At 46.9% G+C, this 19905-nt stretch overlaps 1 protein-coding gene across 5 annotated transcripts in view; it reads right to left on the bottom strand.

The window, feature by feature from the left end:
• Nucleotides 1-4430: 4430 nt before the first annotated feature.
• LOC143188245 (protein bric-a-brac 1) overlaps nt 4431-19905 on the bottom strand; it is a 175904-nt gene continuing 160429 nt past the window's right edge. Inside the window, exons 2-6 of one of the 5 annotated variants that reach the window (XM_076392400.1) lie at nt 12548-12605; nt 8606-8783; nt 7486-7571; nt 6340-6579; nt 4431-4954 (exon numbers count right to left, since the gene is read on the bottom strand). In XM_076392400.1, the coding sequence (XP_076248515.1) occupies nt 4431-4954; nt 6340-6579; nt 7486-7571; nt 8606-8783; nt 12548-12605 (1086 nt within the window). Of the gene's footprint in view, nt 4955-6339; nt 6580-7479; nt 7572-8605; nt 8787-10746; nt 11437-12547; nt 12606-19905 lie in introns of those variants that run through there. The other 4 variants (XM_076392397.1, XM_076392398.1, XM_076392396.1 and 1 more) reach the window with 4 other exon arrangements.

Below are 19905 nucleotides of genomic sequence, written 5' to 3' on the forward strand. Positions count from 1 at the left end.
GTTACACATCCTGCAAACTATTTAGTCGTAAATCGCGGATACACGGGACTACTACGGTTCGTTTATCGCTTTTATTCGTACAGTTTGCTGGCATTTCCCTTCGGTATATTCTTTCGTTTCCCTTCGTGTGTAGAAGTGTGGCGTGTACGTCGGTTCGACCGTTAATTATAATACGATGTTACACCTCGAAGCTAAGGCGAAAGTAAAGGAAAGAGTTCGGCGCGTGCGTGATACATGTCAGATCCTGCTTCACGGACTCTTCAAATAGAACGAATGTTACAAATTGTTTCGCGCAACGACTCGCGTTGGTACACGGACGCCATGATTCTTGAAAAATTCGACACGTTTTATTTTCACGCCGTAAGTAACCACGACAGGCATGTACTTATTTCGATCGATTAGAAAACAGTTGATTGGTTTAGAATGTACGTAACGATCGTTTCTCGAGCATTATGGCGAACAGAATACCGACGCGTGTCGGTATAGCTGCAGTTGAATGTTGTCGCCTCGCGGCTGAACGCGTCTCGCTCGCGGGGAAAACCCTTTTACGTTTCTCGTTCGGTTTCGCGCGGCTCGCAAGAGAAGGTAGTTCGAGAAAGTTTCGAACCTCCCTTGCGACTTTCCACTTGTTCTCGCGATCCGTCTTGGTGGCTGGCTCGACGAGCGGAATCGCGAAAGATGGTAGCGCCGAGATGGATCGAGAGGACGGAAAAGCTGAGGGACCGATCGATAGGCGAGCGAAACGCAGATACCGCTGGGACAAATGGCTATGTTCCTCTCTCTTTCTCGAAAGTAGTATACTAGCGTGTCACGCCCGTCCGTCTTTGCGATGCCTCGATAAAAATTCTAACAGCTACTTTGTCTTCGACTCCTAAGGTCCTTATACACTTTTCTCTAAACTTAATCTCTCTCCCCCGTGAACTTTTGTTTCGTCCTCGACGACGTTTGAACGGAAAATTGCGTGTCATCGCCCCCTCCTTTCAAATGAAAACGCATCCAGCAGTAACCTTATTATAGCGTCAATATATCAATTTATGTATATATATATTTTTGTCTCATATATATATTTACTTTACTTTGTGTTCTATATCAATAATAGCGTATTAGATGCTTTTTTTTTCTTGTTCACTTACACCTTATGTATGTAATATAAGTATCTTTGTTTTATCCTCTCATCTGTTCACAGATATATCAAAATGCGTAAACGAAAGTTCCTCGAAATATCCGTTCTCTCTGTTAAGTCATGCTATACGCATTCCCCTATCTTTCTTTCTTTCTGTCTCTGTAGTTCCTCACTGTCCATCCCCGCTCTCTCGTACAAGCGAATCGAAAAGAAACGTTTACGAGAATATGCCATTCAGGGTATTACCGGTGGTGGGTTGATCCAAAACAGAAATTTTGTCGGGTGGCTTGTAGATTCTGTACATTCGCTCTACACGCACACAAAAGATTCGTAGACACATTGCGTAATCGATCGAACAGAATTCCCTGCGTCGTTCGAACAAACGAATGGAAGGCCAAAAAGTTTTCGGAAAATATTCATGTTCCTCCTTTGATTCTATCCTCGACTATAACCGTGCTCTTTTAGTCCTCGTAGAAATCGCGCAGCGTCGCTAAGACTTCGAGACGAGACGAAGAGAATACGTACTATTTAAGAAGAAACGTCTTTCTATATTTTACGCAACGTCCCCACAAATAATTCTTTGTATCCTACGTTTCCGTATTCTTTTCTCTGTTTTTTATTCTCTCTCCTCTTTTTCATTAGTTTTTGTTCGCTACTCTTTTTTTTTTTTTAGTCACAAACAATTCACTCGGTGACGCGAAATTTTGAACGACTTTTCATCATGTACAAGTGGTCACGGTCTACGGGACACGTTAAATTTTTTTCTTTGGAAGGCACTTACTACTTTTTTTTTTATACAATATTAATTTTAATCTCTTCCACATTCTCGCCTGTTCACATGCCCCATCTTTTTCTCTCGCACACTCTTTCCCTAAACCCTTCTCGCCGCCTTGCTAATTCTTTCTCGCAATTTCGTTCGCGGTTCTTCGAACTCGTATCTTTTTTTCTCTTTTTTTTTTTCTATACCCATCCCCTCGCTTCAGCTCACGAATTTTTTTCCACCCTCACTCTGCCGTCGGTTTCGTTCAAATTTACCTTCTCGTTGAACACATTAAGCCTAAATCGTAATAAAATCTTTTTAAATCGCGTTCTGTCGTGCTTCCTAGCCTCTTCCCTTCCACCCCTTTTCTTCCCAAATTCTTCGCTCGCCGCGAATCGTTCCAATTGTCGCGGAAAACAAAACCTTTTCCTTGTCGCCGACCATAAACGCCCAAAACATTCTCGTTCCGCGCAAAAAATCTTTCGTATCAAGAATAACGCGTTTCAGAGCTCTCCAGGATTCAATTTTTCTAATCGCCGATAATATAATTTCGCTAATCTCGATCCTCCTCGAAACTTCTACAAAACCGTCCTTTTTCTTTTTAAAGCTTTCGTGTAGGGGAGTGGCGCGAGAACAACGGGTTTTCCCGAAAAATTGCCTAGACAACGGATTACCGCGACGGAAAATCTATGCTCTCCATATTTTTTTTTTTCCCAGCAAAAGCGAAAAGCGATGGTCTTTTGTTATTTTTTTTTTTTTTACGGAAGGCCACTTCGAATTTTGTATTTACTTTTTTTTGTGTACTTTTTAATACTTACAAAGAGTCACTCGAACCAGTGTGCCAACTTTAAAAAATCTGTTTCATTTTTGCTTTTAGAAAGTTCAGTTCTTTTTCACACGCGCTCCCTTCTTCGCTCTCTTTCTCTACCTTCTTTCTATCCCATTCGCACTGGCACATACTCCCACATTCTCTCCATCTCACTTTCTCTATGTCTTCCCCTCTTTCTGCTCCTAGCTTGGCTAATCAGTAAGTCCGAAACGAACTCGCTCGTGGACGTCGCACGAAATCTCTGAACGGCGGTTCGTGGCAAGAACGATCGAGGGAGTAGACGGTCGTCGTCCAGAAAATCGAATTTCCTGTCTCTCGTTTTTCGAGCTGCGATCGAATCTGTTTGAACGCCCAAGGAAACGGGTCGACTCGACGACTACTCGGCGCACGTCGTTCTTCGATTGTCGAGGATCGAGGGTCCCTTCGCGAAAAGTCGTACGCACAATATGTAAAATTTTGAAAAATAGCACGATTTCCCCGAAAAACAGCATTCACACGTCCACCTCACGCCCACCCTTTCGTTCTCTCTTAAAATCACTCCTCACAGCTCGACTCGTACTCACACTCACAGACAACGGACGCAAACTGCTCTCTCGCGCACGTCTGTCGACACTTTCGCCTGTTCCAAATTCAGTGAATTTCGCGGTCATGTCGCCATTCAGTTTTCATTTCCCTAATTTCTAAACCTTATAATTTTTATACTTGGCATACCCCAAATATGGCAGGAAGGCAATCATTACACTTAATAAAGTACAGCAATCGGTTTTGTTCTCTCGTTTTCGCGTCCTAACATGTTCGCTCGAGCCGAACAATCGTGTTCTTTTTTTTTTTTTCTTTTTTTTCCTCCTATTACATCTTCCGTTCTATAGAGATTTAGTCGTCTTCTCGTTCGGCAGACAGTCGTAAGCAAATTTTGTACATCTTCGCGCTCGTCGACCTGCTCGCGGTTCCCTGGCGCGCGCGCCACTCGTTCAAGAACGACCACCAATTTATTCAGTCTATTCTCCGCGATCTCTCCTCTCCATCGCGGTTCCCGAACGCCACCACGGAACCACGATCACCGACGATTCGCGCCTGAATCGAAAACTGCATTCTTCGAGTCGACGAGCCGCGGCGACCTCCGCCGCGGCGCTCGATCGCTTGCCAATTACTATACATTAGGCATTATACGTACGGTTATCATATATGCGTGGATATATAAATCTCGAGTGTAATCGCGCGTGGCGTTCGCCTTCCTCGCGGAGCTAGACTCGCGCGAGAATTCCTTGGCTGACTCGCGACGAGGACGCTTCCCTAAGATAGAAACATCCCACGCGGCAGCGATCGCGATCGACGCTCGAGACTCGAGGATCGAACGTCGATAACAGCGCTCCTGCCCATCCTTCTTCCCATTCATCCTTCCCGCGTTCGTTTTGATTGTAACTCTCGACCTCGCCCGAGGTCGGTGTCTAGGTATACTGTCTCGCGTGACCGCTGGACGAATCGTCGCGGATCGTTCGAGTCCAAGGGGTAACGAATCGACTTGTCTAGCGTCACGGCTCGGTCGCGATCGGACGAGGCCCATGATGTACTAGATTCGAGATAATCAGATGGCCCGATCCGTATCGCGAGCGCTGGCTTCTCGGAGATTCGATTCGGCGAAGAGAGCCTGCGATGATCGCGGCGGGAACCGAGCTTCTTTCAAATTAGCCCTTTCCCCCTCGATTCTGCGCGGCTTACTATTCGCAACGGGAGTCCGTCAGCGGCTCCAGCTTGACGGGGATCTTGTCCTTGTCCTTGAGTCCGTGGGAGCTCTTGACGAGGTCGGCGATGTCCTCCTGGAAGAGATTCTCTGGCCGCGGGCTGACGAAGCTCCGCGCTGGCTTGTAGGTCATTCCGCTGACGCCTATTCCGACTTCCACGCTGCTAGGTATGTGTCCTGGATCCATCAGCGGGCCGAGGGGACTCGCCAGGGGACTCTCCATCGGGCTTTCAGGCGGGCCACCTGATCCTGGGCTAGCCAAGCCCAGGTTCAGTGGAGAGTTCCCGTTGTTACCGCCGCCGACGACTCCGCTGCCATTGTTGCTACCGATTACGGCTGCGCCGCTGTTGTTGTTGTGGTGATGGTGCTGGCTGGCCTGCATCGCCGCCTGCAGGTTCGACGACAGGCTGGTCGACAGGTTCGTCGAGAGGTTCGTCGCCATCATGTCGTGCTGCTGCGAATGTGCTGCGGCTACCATGCTGCACATCTGGTGTCGCAGACCTGCGTTACCAAGGTTCGATGTTAGAGTGAGGACTTTGTCGTTCATTTCTGCAGGAATGAGGAAGTAGAAAGTTGGGACTGAATGTGAAGTCGAAGCGAGGTGGTATCTGGTTCTTCCAATTAGCACGTTTTAAAGGTTTAAAGAGTATTTTACGACAGTAATTGCGGTGTTGTAAATACTTGGAAATCTAGACTTTTAATGGGTTTGAGAAGGGATAACACTTTGGTGTCATCTTCTGATTTTTATGAAACTTGGTACTCGAATAGTACCTACATCGGAAAATATTAGACACGTAGGTATTTTTTTAGCTGCTGTTATATTTTTGATGCTATTGTATTTTCCACTCTTACCTTGGGGGTGATATTCACCCTTTAAACATGAATATCAGCAGCTAAAAGAAATATGTGTCCAATATTTTTCGATACTCTACTCGTGTACCAGGTTTCATCAAAATCGGAAGATGACACTAAAGTGAAGTCCTTTGCAAGTTAAGAAGGGGAAGAACCGGTTTTTTAATGAAAGACATCAGCGACGATCCCGTATTTTACAACTACTTCATATCAGATATTTTTTGCTATAGGTTTGGATGGGGCTTCTGCCACCACCTGAAGAACCCTCATTGGCCTACTCGTGTCACCACCTCTGTGCACCCCACTACCTCAAAAACGTAATGGAGGGAGAAACCCCGTAGCACGTGTTTTCCCAAATCAGTATTAATTTAACCTCCGACCTGGATTCCACGTGGACACGAGTGAAAGTTATATGTCTGGGACAGTGTTCTCGAAGAGTGTGCGTGAGTAGATTCTGCAGTAAGAAGATGTCGAGGGATGGCTGCATGTGTTGTAACGTGTTGCGACGACTAGTGTTTGCATATTTGCACGGAGTGAATGCTTAAGAATAGGAAATGCATGGGATGAGCGACTATTCTGGTGAGTGTTTGAATATCTAATGTTAAATAAAGTCGAGTTTGAATTATTTAATTCTCTGCTTTGCAATGGTGAGCTACACTTGTGACGCAAATTATGTTGAAATTATTTGTACATACTTCTGTGTGATTTATAAGAATTCAGAAGGGAAAGGGTTAACAAGTGTACCTCTTCGTACTGCATTATTGAGGTCTAAACAATTGTACTGAGATTATTAGAGAAAAATGCATTGTTTGTCGGGGGAGAAGAAATATAGTTTCAATATCTTCAAATACTAATCGATGTCTACTGTACTACATAAGTTCCACTGTGCTGTTGTGGTTATTACACTCAGTATAAGAACCCTAAATAAGGGAGATTTCGAATATCGAAAGTTCGATTAATCGGCGTTTCACTGTAAATACAAGGATGTCCAATGAAAGGTGGAAAAGTGTTGTCGAAGATTAGGGAAAACGTACCTTGAGCGACTGCTGCAACCGCGGCTGCGGCTGCAGCTCCAGGGCTGACCGCGCCTTCCGGTCCATTACAAGCGGCGTAATTTGCCAAACTCGGGTACATGGAGGTCGGTTCTTCCTTCACTATGTGCGGAGAGTGACCGTCGCGGAACACCACGGCTCGAATTACCCCGCGAATGTGTTCGTCTGGCCAGACTCCGAGCAGAATCCTCTGCGGTCTACCTCTTCCTTTCGGGCGAAGATCTGAATAGCGAGAACGCACGGCGGTTGTATTTTCAGGATTTCCCTGGTCTAACAGAGTATTCGCGGCTGACGGCCGTTTCTCGATGCCTTGCCCCGGAAAAATCGCTCCCGAGTCGCGACGTGGCTTTTACGACCGCGGCTAATGCTCCCGACTCTACGCCCTCGCGTTCCCTCTTTATTAACTCTATTTACGATTAGTTACACGTCGTAGCGTGAACCTCCTATCTGCTTGATTCGTAACCTCTGCTCTGAACGAAAGAAAGGGAAGGCAGAGCGAGAAGTAAGGTAAATGTCTCCGTAGTTGACCCCTGTCCCTACTTGAACACTAGCTTTAGTTTTATTCAATTTTAGATTTGAAGTCTAAGGTATTACGTATATATAATTAAAAAAAATCTAGTTTCTGGGATCATATAATTGAAGTATCGGGACATATAGTTTTAGGTGGTTTACTTACTGGGATATTCGATACCTCAAGCGTTTGGGTATTGGGACATTTACCTTAGACAGAGAAGAAAATGGGGACCCAGAACGCAAGGACCTAGCTCAGTATTGCTAAATACAGGGACAGAGTGTCTTTTAGTAATATCATAGAGTATAAAAGTGAGGGTGCCACACAGTATTCGAGTACATTGCTTGCGGTACCTCCACGTTTCTACTCAATGATATCACTGGAAGACACTGTCTCCACATCTAGCAATATTGGTCTAGCCTTCGAAGGTTCATCTATCGACGAAACTGTCGACGAACTCTGAAATCAGTTGTTTATTAACGCCCTTCGAGATGCGATTCGTTCAGAATACATTGAAACAGATGAAATGTCCTTCCGAATTGGCGCTTTTGATCCATGATGTGTTGAGAAACGGCCGTGTCGCGTAGGTACAGTGAAAATGGGCAACTAACACTCACCGGCCCCGCCGTCGGCACTAGGACCCAGCATGTTGTGTACTCGGTTAGCGTATAAGACAAACGTCGGGTACGGGATGTCGTATTTCCTGCAACAGAAAAGCACCAGGGATTTCTTAAGGGCTTCTCGATCCTCCAGTCGCCTGTAACCATCGATCAATCCTCGTAAAGATTATCGGCCTTGTTCCGCGAAACGTTCCCCGTGTCCCGGCGCTCGCACAAAGGCGGAGACCCTTTAACGACAACGCGTTATTATGCGTCCCGCGATATGCGTACGTTTTACGAGCGGACTGTAAAAGTTCTTAAGTCGACCACTCGCCGAGTCCAACGGCCGATTGTTTTCCCCCTGGTCTGACCCACTTCCATTCGACTCGCGCAGCCTACTGCCGAGTAAACCGCGATGCCTGAGTTGAATCAGTCCTCTTACATCGATCACTAAGTAGCTCGTTGGAAAATAATAATTGAAATGTTCGCAGAAGACGGGGAATGTAAACTGCAGGTTGACTCGATCGTTGTAAAACGCAAACGACACGGCTCTTATAATTTACAACATGTTTCGATCGAGCTTGCAGACGGATTAGTTGAAAATTCAGCGTTCTGTTAGAATAGTCCGATGAACCTTCTTAGACTAACTTATCCTGTCGCGCCACAAATATCCTAATAATGAAATTCTTCTCAGCGCGATCCTTGAGCTAGGGAAACGTCTGACGCAGACGATAATCCAGACGATTCGACTGGTTAAATAGCGACGCGACGCGGTTCCTTATTCAATGAATCCACGAAATTTAGTTTAGTTGAGTTTGAGTGACGGAGCATCGACGATTGCCTACATGTAAAAATGATTCATCCGAGCGACTTTCGGTGGATGATTTAGAGAGGGTCAGGCTCGACCATTATTACCGATCGAGTGCTACTGATCACTAATTTCTAACGTAGAAATGGCAGGTTCGATGCCTTCATTATATTTAATAAATAAGTCGTTAAGGAAGTACCAAATAAACAGATCGGTACTTGTTGCTGTGCTCGAGTCTCACTCGAGATAAACTATCAAAGGGTTAAAGATACGCGAGAGGGGGTACATACTGCGTACGAAGATGAATTGAAAAGTGAAAATTGAAATTACCTCGCGGCTTGGCTCAAGGACAGTCCCTCCTTGAGGACACTGAAGATTGCCTCCGCCATGGTCTCTGGTCTCCAAGACTTGAGGGGACCGCGTTCCCGGAAGCGCAGGTTGTGCACCAAGCTCTGATTGGTGTTCCAGCATTTCTGCCACATGGACTGCAGTTGATATTGGTAGCTGTCTGCTAGTTTACGCCCCCCGTGGAAAAGAGAAAACAGAAAAAATATAACGTTAGTAGATGCCTTTATCTTCGATCGAGGTAGACGCGAGTAAAAATCGATAAGCGTTTCAACTGCAGATGTTCGATCTTTTCAATTTTCCGTTTCTTCCATTAACCCTTCTACGATTATCTATCCATACGCGCACAGATCGTACAAATGTCCGCAGAAGAAAGAAATAAATATGAAAAGATCGAATCCTCGCGACGAATCGTATTTGGCCGAACGATATAAGCAAATGGCGTAAATAACATAAATAACCAGACGTGGGTAAGTGGAGCGGAGGTGCGAGAATCACGTGGTTAGGTTCCTTTGCAGTTGCTTGGGCGAAACGTACCTGCGAACAAACTATTGAAAGGCAAATTGCGGCGGGGATCGGGACGGGACGAAAAATAAAGACTGAGCCTCGTGTATGTTCGTTGTAACGTATCGATTGTATTATCGTTGCCATACAATCGCTGTAGAATAAAAGTGAGAGAGAGAGAGAGAGTGTGTGAATGAGTGTAGGAGAAAAGAAGTTCGTAACGGAACAAGCTCGTTCGTTAATGGAAAATATTTTGCTTAACGTTAAACCGATAACCGAGGACTTGCTGCCAACCGTCTCAGGGCGCGCGCACACGCGCGATCGTGAACGCGAGTAGGAGCGCGAGCGCGCGCCCAATACGGCTCGGATACTGGCTACGTCACGGACGGCTGGCCTCAATTCGCAACGATTATTTAATAGTTAACTTATTGAGTTTAATTGAGCATCCTCCAATTTGACGATTAATACAATTAATTGGAAAGACGCGCGCGCGAGCGAGCGCGTGCGGCCGCGCACATTCGCGCACGCTGGAGACCGCGGCTCGTTCGTCTTCGTTTTCAAAGGATCCATCGAGTTCTGTCGACGCCGCGCAAAGGCGCCTCGACATTGTAAAACGTATCTGCACCTAACAGCCGAAGCTGTGAAATGTACAAACGAAACGAAATAGAACGATTCATTTCGGCGAGGTAGCGCTATGATTCGGTATGATGAAATGAAGGTTTTATTAACGATAAAGTGTATCTCGAGGACTGGGCAACAAGATTCTACCCTTTGGTCAGTCGCCGAGAAGCGCGTGATGGGTTCGAAGTTGCAGTCTTGAGGAGACTGTTGCCCGATCGTGACGATGCGATTCAATCGCAGCGCTGCTCGAGTATTCTTGTGAAAATCTGCAGAGGAATCAAGGTTACAGGCGAAGTTGAGGGTCACTTCGAGCGGCTTTGCGATTGGGAGCGTCTTTAATTCGCTAATCGCGGAAATGATCCGCGAGTTTGACAAATTTTTAGAAAAAATATAGGAGAATTATTTAATATCTGGGAAGAACGAAATCAGGTGTTGCAAACGAGTGTAAAATCGAGTAATAGGTAGTTATGAAACTCGACACGTTTGTAAAAATCTCTTGAACTCCTGAATTCGTTCTTGTACGTCTCGTAGATTAAGAACATGCGAGAAGTTCCAATCTATACGTTCACGAAAATGAACTAAGCGTGTTTCGCATATAGAACCTAGACTGTACAATTCATTTTAAAAATGCCACCCACAATCGAGGCGACTAGCAAGTCGACTCTCAGCAGGAGTAAGGGTATTTTCAACAATTATTTACAATTTTTCAATTATTTCTCAAAGTTATGAAATTGACAGAGATTCTGAGATTCTCTAAATTAGAATAAAACCTGACAATCGTACAGGTTCGTATGTCCTACACCTATCTCATCGCGAGAGTCGAATCGCTGACTGTAGGGTCGCAGAATTTACACTAAATCGTCTGGAATGGAAGACACGATGTGAAGGCACTAGTCTTGTCGCTGGTATAATCGTTGACCGCGATAACCGAATATATTATTATTGCTAGTACTACAAACGTTATTATCGATACAATTAGTGCTAATATAATTGACGTTCTTAGTCCCGCTATAATGAGTCAGCGCGCAGATATCGCGAACGAGTCGCGGAAAATGTTTGTTCCTCGCGAACCTGGAATGCGCATGGAATGTGAGGGAAAAAGTGGAATACGATATTTAATATTTAATCTCCATATTCCTAGGGACTTCGTGTTAATCAGCTCCTGTCTCCGTGCGATCTATTCGAATCGTTTCGAATTTCGCGGGCTAAAGCGGAGGACGAAGCGAATCGGTTCGAAAGCGATCGATAAATCGACTATTGGTCGTTCTCGTTCTCGTCGTTAAAGTAAAGGGAGACTATAGAGTGTTTTTTACAGAATGCCCACCACCAACGGAAACCCGAGAGACCGTTAAAGACAAAGTTAGGATCGCGTTTTCGCCTGAGCTTCTCGACGAAGTTCAGGATCGCGTTTAGGGACTTTTTGGTGCGGCGATTATACGGACTGACGCTGATGTCGCAGCAAAACTCCAGCACGGCCGTTTCTTCGCTCGAGTTCAGCCCCGCCTCCTCGAGGACCATCATTCTCTTCGTCTTTCCTAGGATGTTGTCGTACAAAGTGCCTTTCGGTATTCCGTATTTGGTGGACGCCTGGGTGAAGCGCATCTTCTGGGTAACCACAGCCTCGATCGCTTCCTGAAGGTCGTGTCGCGTCCACGTGGGCGCCTTCAGCTTCAGCAGGGTCGTATAGTCAGCTAGAAAATAGTCAGGGATTTCGACTTTTTTTTTCGTGATACCCTGGCTGCACCTAACCCAGATCGAGCGATCTTGAAGGTAGCTGATCGACAGACACGACACAGTCTGCTACAGATTTTTCCCAACACCAGATCCGAAATATCCACCCACTCTGAACCCCGTATGCAGCCCAAACCCTGCTGGAATATCTGCTACCCTTATATCGTCTCTTTGCTCTGTTCTTTCTCTCGTCGACCCCTAGATTCCTTTCTAAAAAAATCTCGCGGCTATTTCGACGTGGATCTCGATAGAGGCATCGTATGGAAATGATCGTGAAGAGGGCCCGCGGCAAGCTGGTGAGACGATAAAGCCGCAGGCAGAGCGGTAGGTGGTGATCGTCGAATAAACATTTTTGATGCGTCGCGAAGGCAGCGTTGATGCGAGTAAAAGGAGCGGAACATAGGGCGAAAACGATGGCGTTTGTTTAAGTGGAAGTGTATGTAAAGGCTCGCGGGATGTGGCTACAACGGGAGAGAATATTTTACTACGCCGTTGCGTGATAAAACGCGAAGAATACGAGTGGGAGTTTGCAGGCGAGTCGAGCCGCTGGAGCGACGCGAATCGCGAGCGCGTTATCGGTGCCATTAAACCGCCGACCACTTGGTTGTCTATCTAAATTGCTTTCTATATTAAAGCAACGCGCATTCCTGCGCTTTATTGTTGTCTGAATAACGACGCGGCCCTTCTGTCACCCTTATCACTCTGCTCCTACTCTCTACTCGCTCGACACCGTCTTCCTTCCTTCGACTCTTCACCATCCTCCGTTCCGTTTCCTCTGCCGTGGTCCACTGCGACCCTCGCCTCTGACTCCCGCCAAAGACCTGGCCTCGTCTCACCATTGCTCGCCACGTCCTCTCTTTTCTTCTCGAATAAATCGTGCACGAGATGCCCTCCACGAGCTACCGATCGTCGAGACGACCGTACGGCGGGACGATTCGAAAACGCAACCGTTTCGACTCTTTAGTCCTGTCCACTCGATGCCCAGACACGGGCGCGTAAATTATCCTGAAATGCGCTACCGCGGCAAGGAACAGTCGTTAGCGAGAGGTTAGAGATCGTCGATGAACTTACCTGCTATACTCGACGTGGAGGCTCCGAGCCAAGCGTGGGATGACTCCAACAACTTGGCCTGAAACAGAACAAAAGGAACGCTTTTAGAGATTGCGGTTGAGCGTCGTTACGCTGCGGATAGTGGGTTCCCGTTCGCGACTAATTACGCTTTATTTCTCAGAGTAGTCTTTGTTCGCTTTCCGAAAGCCATTTTTCAATTATGTAACTTGCGCGTCACCGAAATGCTCCCTCCCGCGAATTTATATTAGAAATTACGCGTTACTCCTACTAGCGGTTGCTCTGTTAAAGTTGACAAGATTCCCCTTAAGTGTGCTTGGGACTGATCGAGGAGAACTTCTACTTGGAATAGGGCTGTCGTACGAATTCACTCGTAGGATATGGTCGAGGTTATTGGAAGGTAAAAGAAGTAATAATAATACTTCATTAACGAGTTTTACAAGCCCTTTTACATCTAAATACAGAGTGATCAGTTACCTGGGAACCCTCTAATGAGTGTTGCCAGCACTTACAGTGCTAACAATATTTAGAATAAAAGCTGCCAACACTATGAGGGTTTCCAGATAAACTAATCACTCTGTAGATATACAAAAAACAGACTATCTGATACAGTACACGAAGAGCTAAGATGCAAGATGTCTTAAAATAATTCAAAGAACCGCTGAAAAGATCGTAAAAAGATCGTGTCCTATTGTATTGCATTGCTATGGTCTCACTCGAGTCTAGGGCCTAGATCCATAAGTCCTAGTAGAACATCCGCTATTTCCATCCCTGCCTTCCAGTTTCCCCCATTGTATCGAAAGAGGGACTTCGTATGGCAACCCTGATCAAGAGAGATCGGCTAATCGGGAGATAAGCAGAGGCGAGTGCGTCTGAATGGCCACCGACTGTCTATATGACCGGCACTCGAGCGAGCCGCTCGAAGACCGCGCGAGGCGAACGAGGAAGGGTTAAATTCGAAGCTGGGGGAGGCAAAAAAAGTACAACGAGTGGCGTGGAAGACGCGCGGCCGAGGGAGCGGCACGGTTCTCCGGAGAACGCTGAGGCTCGCGTCTCTGTTCGACAACTTTGCTAATATACGAGGCTTTCCGAGTCTCTGAAAAGGGGTTGCGAGATGCATCGAAAGCGCAAGACACACGCAAAGTTGGCTCATTTGAAAAGTTTTCGTTCGCGTTCTGACGCGGCCCGCGTCCGCGATTTCCGCAATACGATACGCGGCCTACCCGAGACTTCTCATATCCCGAATCGTTTCCGGGACCCACCCACTCGGCTGACTTTTCAAATTAATTTTTAAGAGCCGAAGGGTCTCGCTTCTCGATCCTCTATCAAACTGGAAAGCCCCCTTCGCTTTTTCGTTTCTCTATTCGCCTCGTTCCCTAGGATCCCGCCACGGGCAGAGAATATCCGCGAGGAGGCTGGCCGAGAGTTGGCGCCGCGGTTTAAATAAAGTTTCGCCCCGCCTCTTTCCCTGATCATCCCTTTCTCTCGAAACTCTCTTTCCAACGGAGGACAGGAGTTTCGCGTAGTTTTATGCATCCCCAGTTGCGCGCCAGTTCCCTACGCTTATGAAAATACAGATTTCCAAGCGCAGTAGGCGCGCGAGTGTGAGCAGCATTGATGCAGTACAAGGTCCATCAAGAGGCAGCGTCTTATATGGCGAGGTCTCGAGACGGTGAATAGAACTCGAGAAGAACGAATTGAAGAACAAAGGGCGCGGGCAATAGAACAGATTCTATTAAGAGTTCAGATTTGTCGTCTGCGAGGCGGTATCGCGAAAGAATGCGTCTAGATGGAGCATTCAACGTGGTAATACTTGTGACAGTAATCGAAGGTGTGGCTCCGTAACGATTCAGGGCCTTGAATAAAAAGACGAACCTCGCAATTGCCCTACGTTCTTTCGAGATGACAATGCCTAATTTATTCATAGGGGAGTCGTATGCGTGACTCGAGTCGCTGGCAAGAGGGTCGGGACTGGTAAACAACCGGCAGACGTATTAGTTGAATGTAACCTTTGTTGCGTTTTAATATGGAATTAACTAGTTGTATTATTGTAGGTACTTAATATGGTATTTGTAGAAGAGAACTGAGGTTTTCTCTACGAGATGACTCTGCTGATAGGATAGGTCTCAACGATGACCAAAGCGTGACTCGTGAACCATATATGGTTTTCCTAGATATCTAGTCTGTCCAACTATGGAGAAAAACACAATCTACTGCAAATATTTTACTCCTATTTTATACTAAAACAAGACACAAAATGGTCAGCTTCACATTTTTCTGTACCTACTGCCTTTCTCTATAGTTGGACAGTACTATAACTATATCCAGTATCCTCACCTGGTACATCTAAAGATCAAAGAGTCCATTGACAGAATCGTCCTAAAAAATTAACCGATAGAAGTTTGGTAAAATCGATTGATGCTTCAACCTTGACATTCGTTCGTGTCATGAATAAGTTGAAGAGGAAGGAAATTTGACAGCAGGGGTAAGAGGGTTTCTCGAGGAAACCGCAGGCCAAAGCGGGGCGCATCGATGCACCGAGTCGCAGACGACAGGGAAATCGAGTTTGTCGCTGGTACAAGTTCATTGCACGCGCGCACCGCATCCTGTCGTGCGTGCATTTTTCATTGTCTCGTTTGCTTGTCTGTCGTGGCGTACGCTTAGAAGAATGCACGTCGCGGCGCACGCGAAGCTCCCGCCGCTCGACCACTGTATTAACGAGAAAATTGTTTCCCGTGTTCTTTCGATTTTTCTCCCGTGGAAATCGTTCGATTTCGAAGGACATATAGATCTACTCATAAAACGATTAAGAGAATCGTGTTCAGAGACGTGAGAAAGAGAGGAAAGGTGATACTGATATGTTTGATAAATTTCGAAAATAATAACCGTTGGATTTTATGATACTTCAAAATGGTTTCGCGTTTGTTTGCCCGCATCCGCAGCAGCTTACAATAATATTTGGACGACCAGGAAGATTAACTTTCGTGTTTTGTATTGTACTCGCGCCAGAACTTCGAAGGGAAGCCATTTTTCGAAGTAGTTTGGACCTTTAAACGTTACAAATGGTCTCGTGGCGGTAACAAATGGACCCGTGAAACTTCCTCCGTGTCTACTAAGTAGCGGTTTCCGAATCTTGTCGTTTCCCCGGCGAGCAAACGAAAAACCGCCCTGAAACTTTGCCGAAACTTTGGTCGATAGTTGCACAGGAAATGGTACGAATGTTCGCAACGTAATCTCCGCGAGATGACTGTTATTTTTCACTGACTCTCTAGAAACGAATGGGACGTCGCAGGGAAGACGGACGCGAATAACGGGAGACGAGCGACCGAAATTCGGGAGGGCCAGCGATAAACAAAAGTGAGGGGTAGGCGCGGATGAACGACGGCTGGCCTAATTAAGAAGGGCTTCGAATTCATGGTTTCCTCGGGCATCCTCGCGGAAAATCCCGTGAACCTTCCAGCGAGCAGAATTTACGAGGTAGTCGTCTATCGTTGCTAATTCCTGCAAATATTTGTCGGGCAAGTATATATAGGCGTGGGAGAAACGAGTAGGCGTCGGAAGGTGGCGGGAGGCAGGGAGGAGAGGAGGGTAAATGAAAGAGAGGAACCGACAGCGAAAGAAGGGGAGACAGAGAGAGAGAGAGAGAGGAGAGTGGCGCGAATGTATGCACGGGGATTTAAGTGAGGGGAGGAGAAGGAGGACGAGGACGAGGACGAGGACGAGGACGAGGACGAGGACAAGGACGAAGAGTAGTTGGCGAGCAGGCTCGTTCCCTCCTTCACCGATGTCACAGACGACCTAGCGACGCCGTCGACGTCGTCGAGGCTCGCGTCGACCGGCTGGAGTTTCACGCGGCAGAATGCACCGCGCCACGGCAAATTTCTAATCAGATTAGCGTGGATTAGCAAAGTTCGTTTGTTCTAATGAAATTCGTCTAAATTAACGTCGGAAGAGGGAGCCTCGTCGGAGGAACACCGGAAAAGGCAGCATCGGGAGCGGGGGAACGAAAGGGAACGAAAGTCGACGGCGAACAGGAGTTTACGAAGAAACCGCCTGGATAGGCTCGAGGCTCAGGGTTCAGCCACTGTCTATCTTTTCCATGGGTGTTTCCGCTTTTATCTTCCTTTGCTACATCTGCCTCTGTAGGTAGCAGTCACGCTTAACCATCGCCATCGATTGTCAGCAACCAACCGAATATCAAATATAGAAATTACAGGTTCAATAGAGCAATTATATTTAAGAAATAACTCACACCAGAACTTATTGTTTCTTCGATATAATTGCTGTATTAAACCTGTAATTTCTATGTTTGATATTTGGTCGGTGATTGACGATCAATGATGGTTGAACATGACTGCTCCGTCGCTTGGAAGAACAACTGAAGATCAAATTTATCGGAGATAGAAATGACAGAAAGGAACGAAGAGCAAAGGAATGTCTATTAAGAAGAAGCCACGAAGATCCAAGGACGGATGAAATGGTTTGGATCTAATGGAATGGATCTGTTCCCAAGACAGATCTATCCAGGCAGCATGTGACAGCGTGGACGGGCAATGGGATGCACCTGGGGCGAGGACAGAGGCAGGGAGCAAAGTGGAAAAGAAGGAGAGAGATTTGGAGCACGCGCGTTAATTGTTGTAGGAACGTGAAGAGTGATTCGCACAAAAACACGCGGTCCTCGAATCTGCGCGCACACTGCAGCCACGCGCGTGTATGCCAGGACACCCGAGCCTCTTCTCCTCCTCCACGTGCACGCACGCGCCGATATTTTATTCGCCGATATCGCGCTTTAACTATTTCACCAATAGTCTACTAATTGCCGTGCTTGCGTTTCCCTCTCTGTCTCTCATTTCCCTCACGCGCTTCTGATCCCTACCATTAGACGTAGAGACATGAATACAAGCGATTCTTTCTTCGACACAAGCTTCAAAAAATTTGTCATCGAGGTAATTAATTGCACACCCAGTTTGTGTTACATTTGAAAAAATAGATTCACTAGAATTAGAACGATAGAGTTCGAGACAAAAAAGGTGAAATGGTCGACAGTTCCCAGAGGTAATCAGATCGAGTAGATAGCCCTATCTATCTATTTGTTTCCCTGTAAAAGGCCAGTTGACGCATTGACTCGTCATTATCGCGCAACGAATTGTCTCGTTCGATTGGAAGGCAGGGTTTTTAGCGAGCGGGTTTATTCGCGAACGATTTGTGTATGTCGCTCGACGAGCAAACATTCCTCTCTCCCTTTCTGTTCCGTCGCTTGACTCGTTTTCACGAGTCTCTTGCGCTCTTCGCCGGTCACTGTTTTTTCGTCGTTGCGTTTTATTTCGAGCGGGACTCTACAGGTAGTCACGTGCGGTGCGCTCGATGGAAACGACCGTCCAGATAAATCCTCCTCTCGAATAGTCGCGTGGACGCGACGAAATATGCTGGCTTCCAGCGAAACGCGGACCGTCCCGTCCCATCCTGCTCCATCCCATCCCGTGTCCCGTCCCATTCCGTCCCGTTCGCTCGAATTTAACGTGAACTTTCTCTAAAGCGTTTAACTCCACGTATCTGGTTTCGTTCGCGATTCGACTTACTCGACAGAGCGATCCAAAGCCACGCTTTTTTTCTCCCCTCGAACAGAAACTGACGATGGAATCGCTGGAATTGACGGATTCTTCGGATCGTATCGCTTTTACAATCGATGCCGCTGTCACTTTTTCGACCACTCGACGGGCTCCCCTTTCCTCGCCGCTTCTATCTTCGCGATTCTGAACGGAGGAGCGTACAGCTCGGTCTACTGTCCATAAAACCGTTTGGAAAAGAGGAACGACATCGGGCCATGGTATATTTGCGTTTGAATCGCAGCAGGCTCGTTTCTTTCTTTTGGTCCCGCTACTTCCGGCGTTTTCAGCTCCCCGCGTGGCGAACATAGCGGCTGCTCCAATCCAGCTGGTATAAATACGTTTTCTCTGTATATTATTTCAGCGAAGTTGAGTGGCCTCTCGATCGGGAGAGCGTGAATCGACATGCGATTCAGGGATCGAGGAATGGGCGAAAGATAGTTTAACACGATGTTGCAAGATGAGGGGACAAAGTGTCTTCGAGGGAGGTTACAGAGGAGACAAGTGGAGGTATAGTATACAGGGTGATCAGTTTAACTGGAAACCCTCTAATGAGTGTTAGCCAGTTAAACTGATCACCCTGTATATTTGCTAAATGCTCGACGTTATTCCAATCACTGGGATCGGTTCCACTTGGACTCTCACTTCCTCTTCGTCTTTCACTTTGTCTTTCACTGTCCTCTACGTAGACAGACTAAATGAGATTCAAGTTCCATATCCCTGTCAGCTATAAGCTCGCGACCAGTCCCAAGTTCCGAGCATTTAGCGAATAAATACTGTACTGCATAGTATTCCATGTATTGCTTGCGATCTCTTTTTCTCTATAACATCACTGAGACATTTTATCCCGACATCTGGCAACTCTGATTGAAGACAGAAACGGAAGTCGTCATCAATTCCGAAAGGTGTCTCTTTGTTTACCGAGCCGTAAAACGGCGCGATCTCAGACAGGAGGAGAAACGCTGAAAGATGAGTAAGGGAAATTTCGCGCGAGCATGCGCGCTGTCGGTGATCTATCGAGGCAATAGATCGTTCTCAGGCTTTAATACATAAGGAATGGATTATCCGTTGAATAATGTGCCGGAGCCACACTAAGCCGCAAGCAACGTCGGTGGCCGCGACGCGCACGCACACGGTCTCGTGCACGCGTAGAGGAGGCGAGCGTCCGATCGGGGTGTGTTCGACGTCGCGCCGCTAGGAATAGGGATAGAAACGTGTACAGGCGACGATGGAAAGGGTGACGCGATGTAGAGCAGAGCAGAGTGGCGAAGAGCGAAGGCGAGGGGATCTGGAGAGAGGACAAGGCGGGTCGAGCTGGTCAGAGAACAGAGTTAGCACGATGTTAGCTCGCGCGTATGTAGATAGAGTACTGAACTATGTATTAGAGTCGTGTACCTTCCGCATAGATATACCAGGGTTTGTACAGTACAAGATTTGCTGTGGCGAGGCCAGTCGCTCTGAAATCCTGCACAACGGGTGTTCCCGAAATCCATGCTAGGTCCAGACCTAAACGACAGTTTACGAGCCACGAAAGCTGCGCTGCCCTGCTGTTCGGGTTACAGGCTAGCGGGGATTAAGGGAACTCTCGGTGATTCCTCGACAATTTGAAAAATTTACTTTATAGAAGCCCTGGGGTGCGTGGCACGCGAACAAACAGAGGGCAGCAACCAGGGATGGTATGAAACCTGCTGTTCCTTCTATGCAGTCACGTCACGAGGTAGAGAGGGAGCTTTTTAAATGGAGTGAGGATTTCTA

Source organism: Calliopsis andreniformis, chromosome 2 (assembly GCF_051401765.1).
Source record: "Calliopsis andreniformis isolate RMS-2024a chromosome 2, iyCalAndr_principal, whole genome shotgun sequence".
Taxonomy (NCBI): Eukaryota; Metazoa; Arthropoda; class Insecta; order Hymenoptera; family Andrenidae; genus Calliopsis; species Calliopsis andreniformis.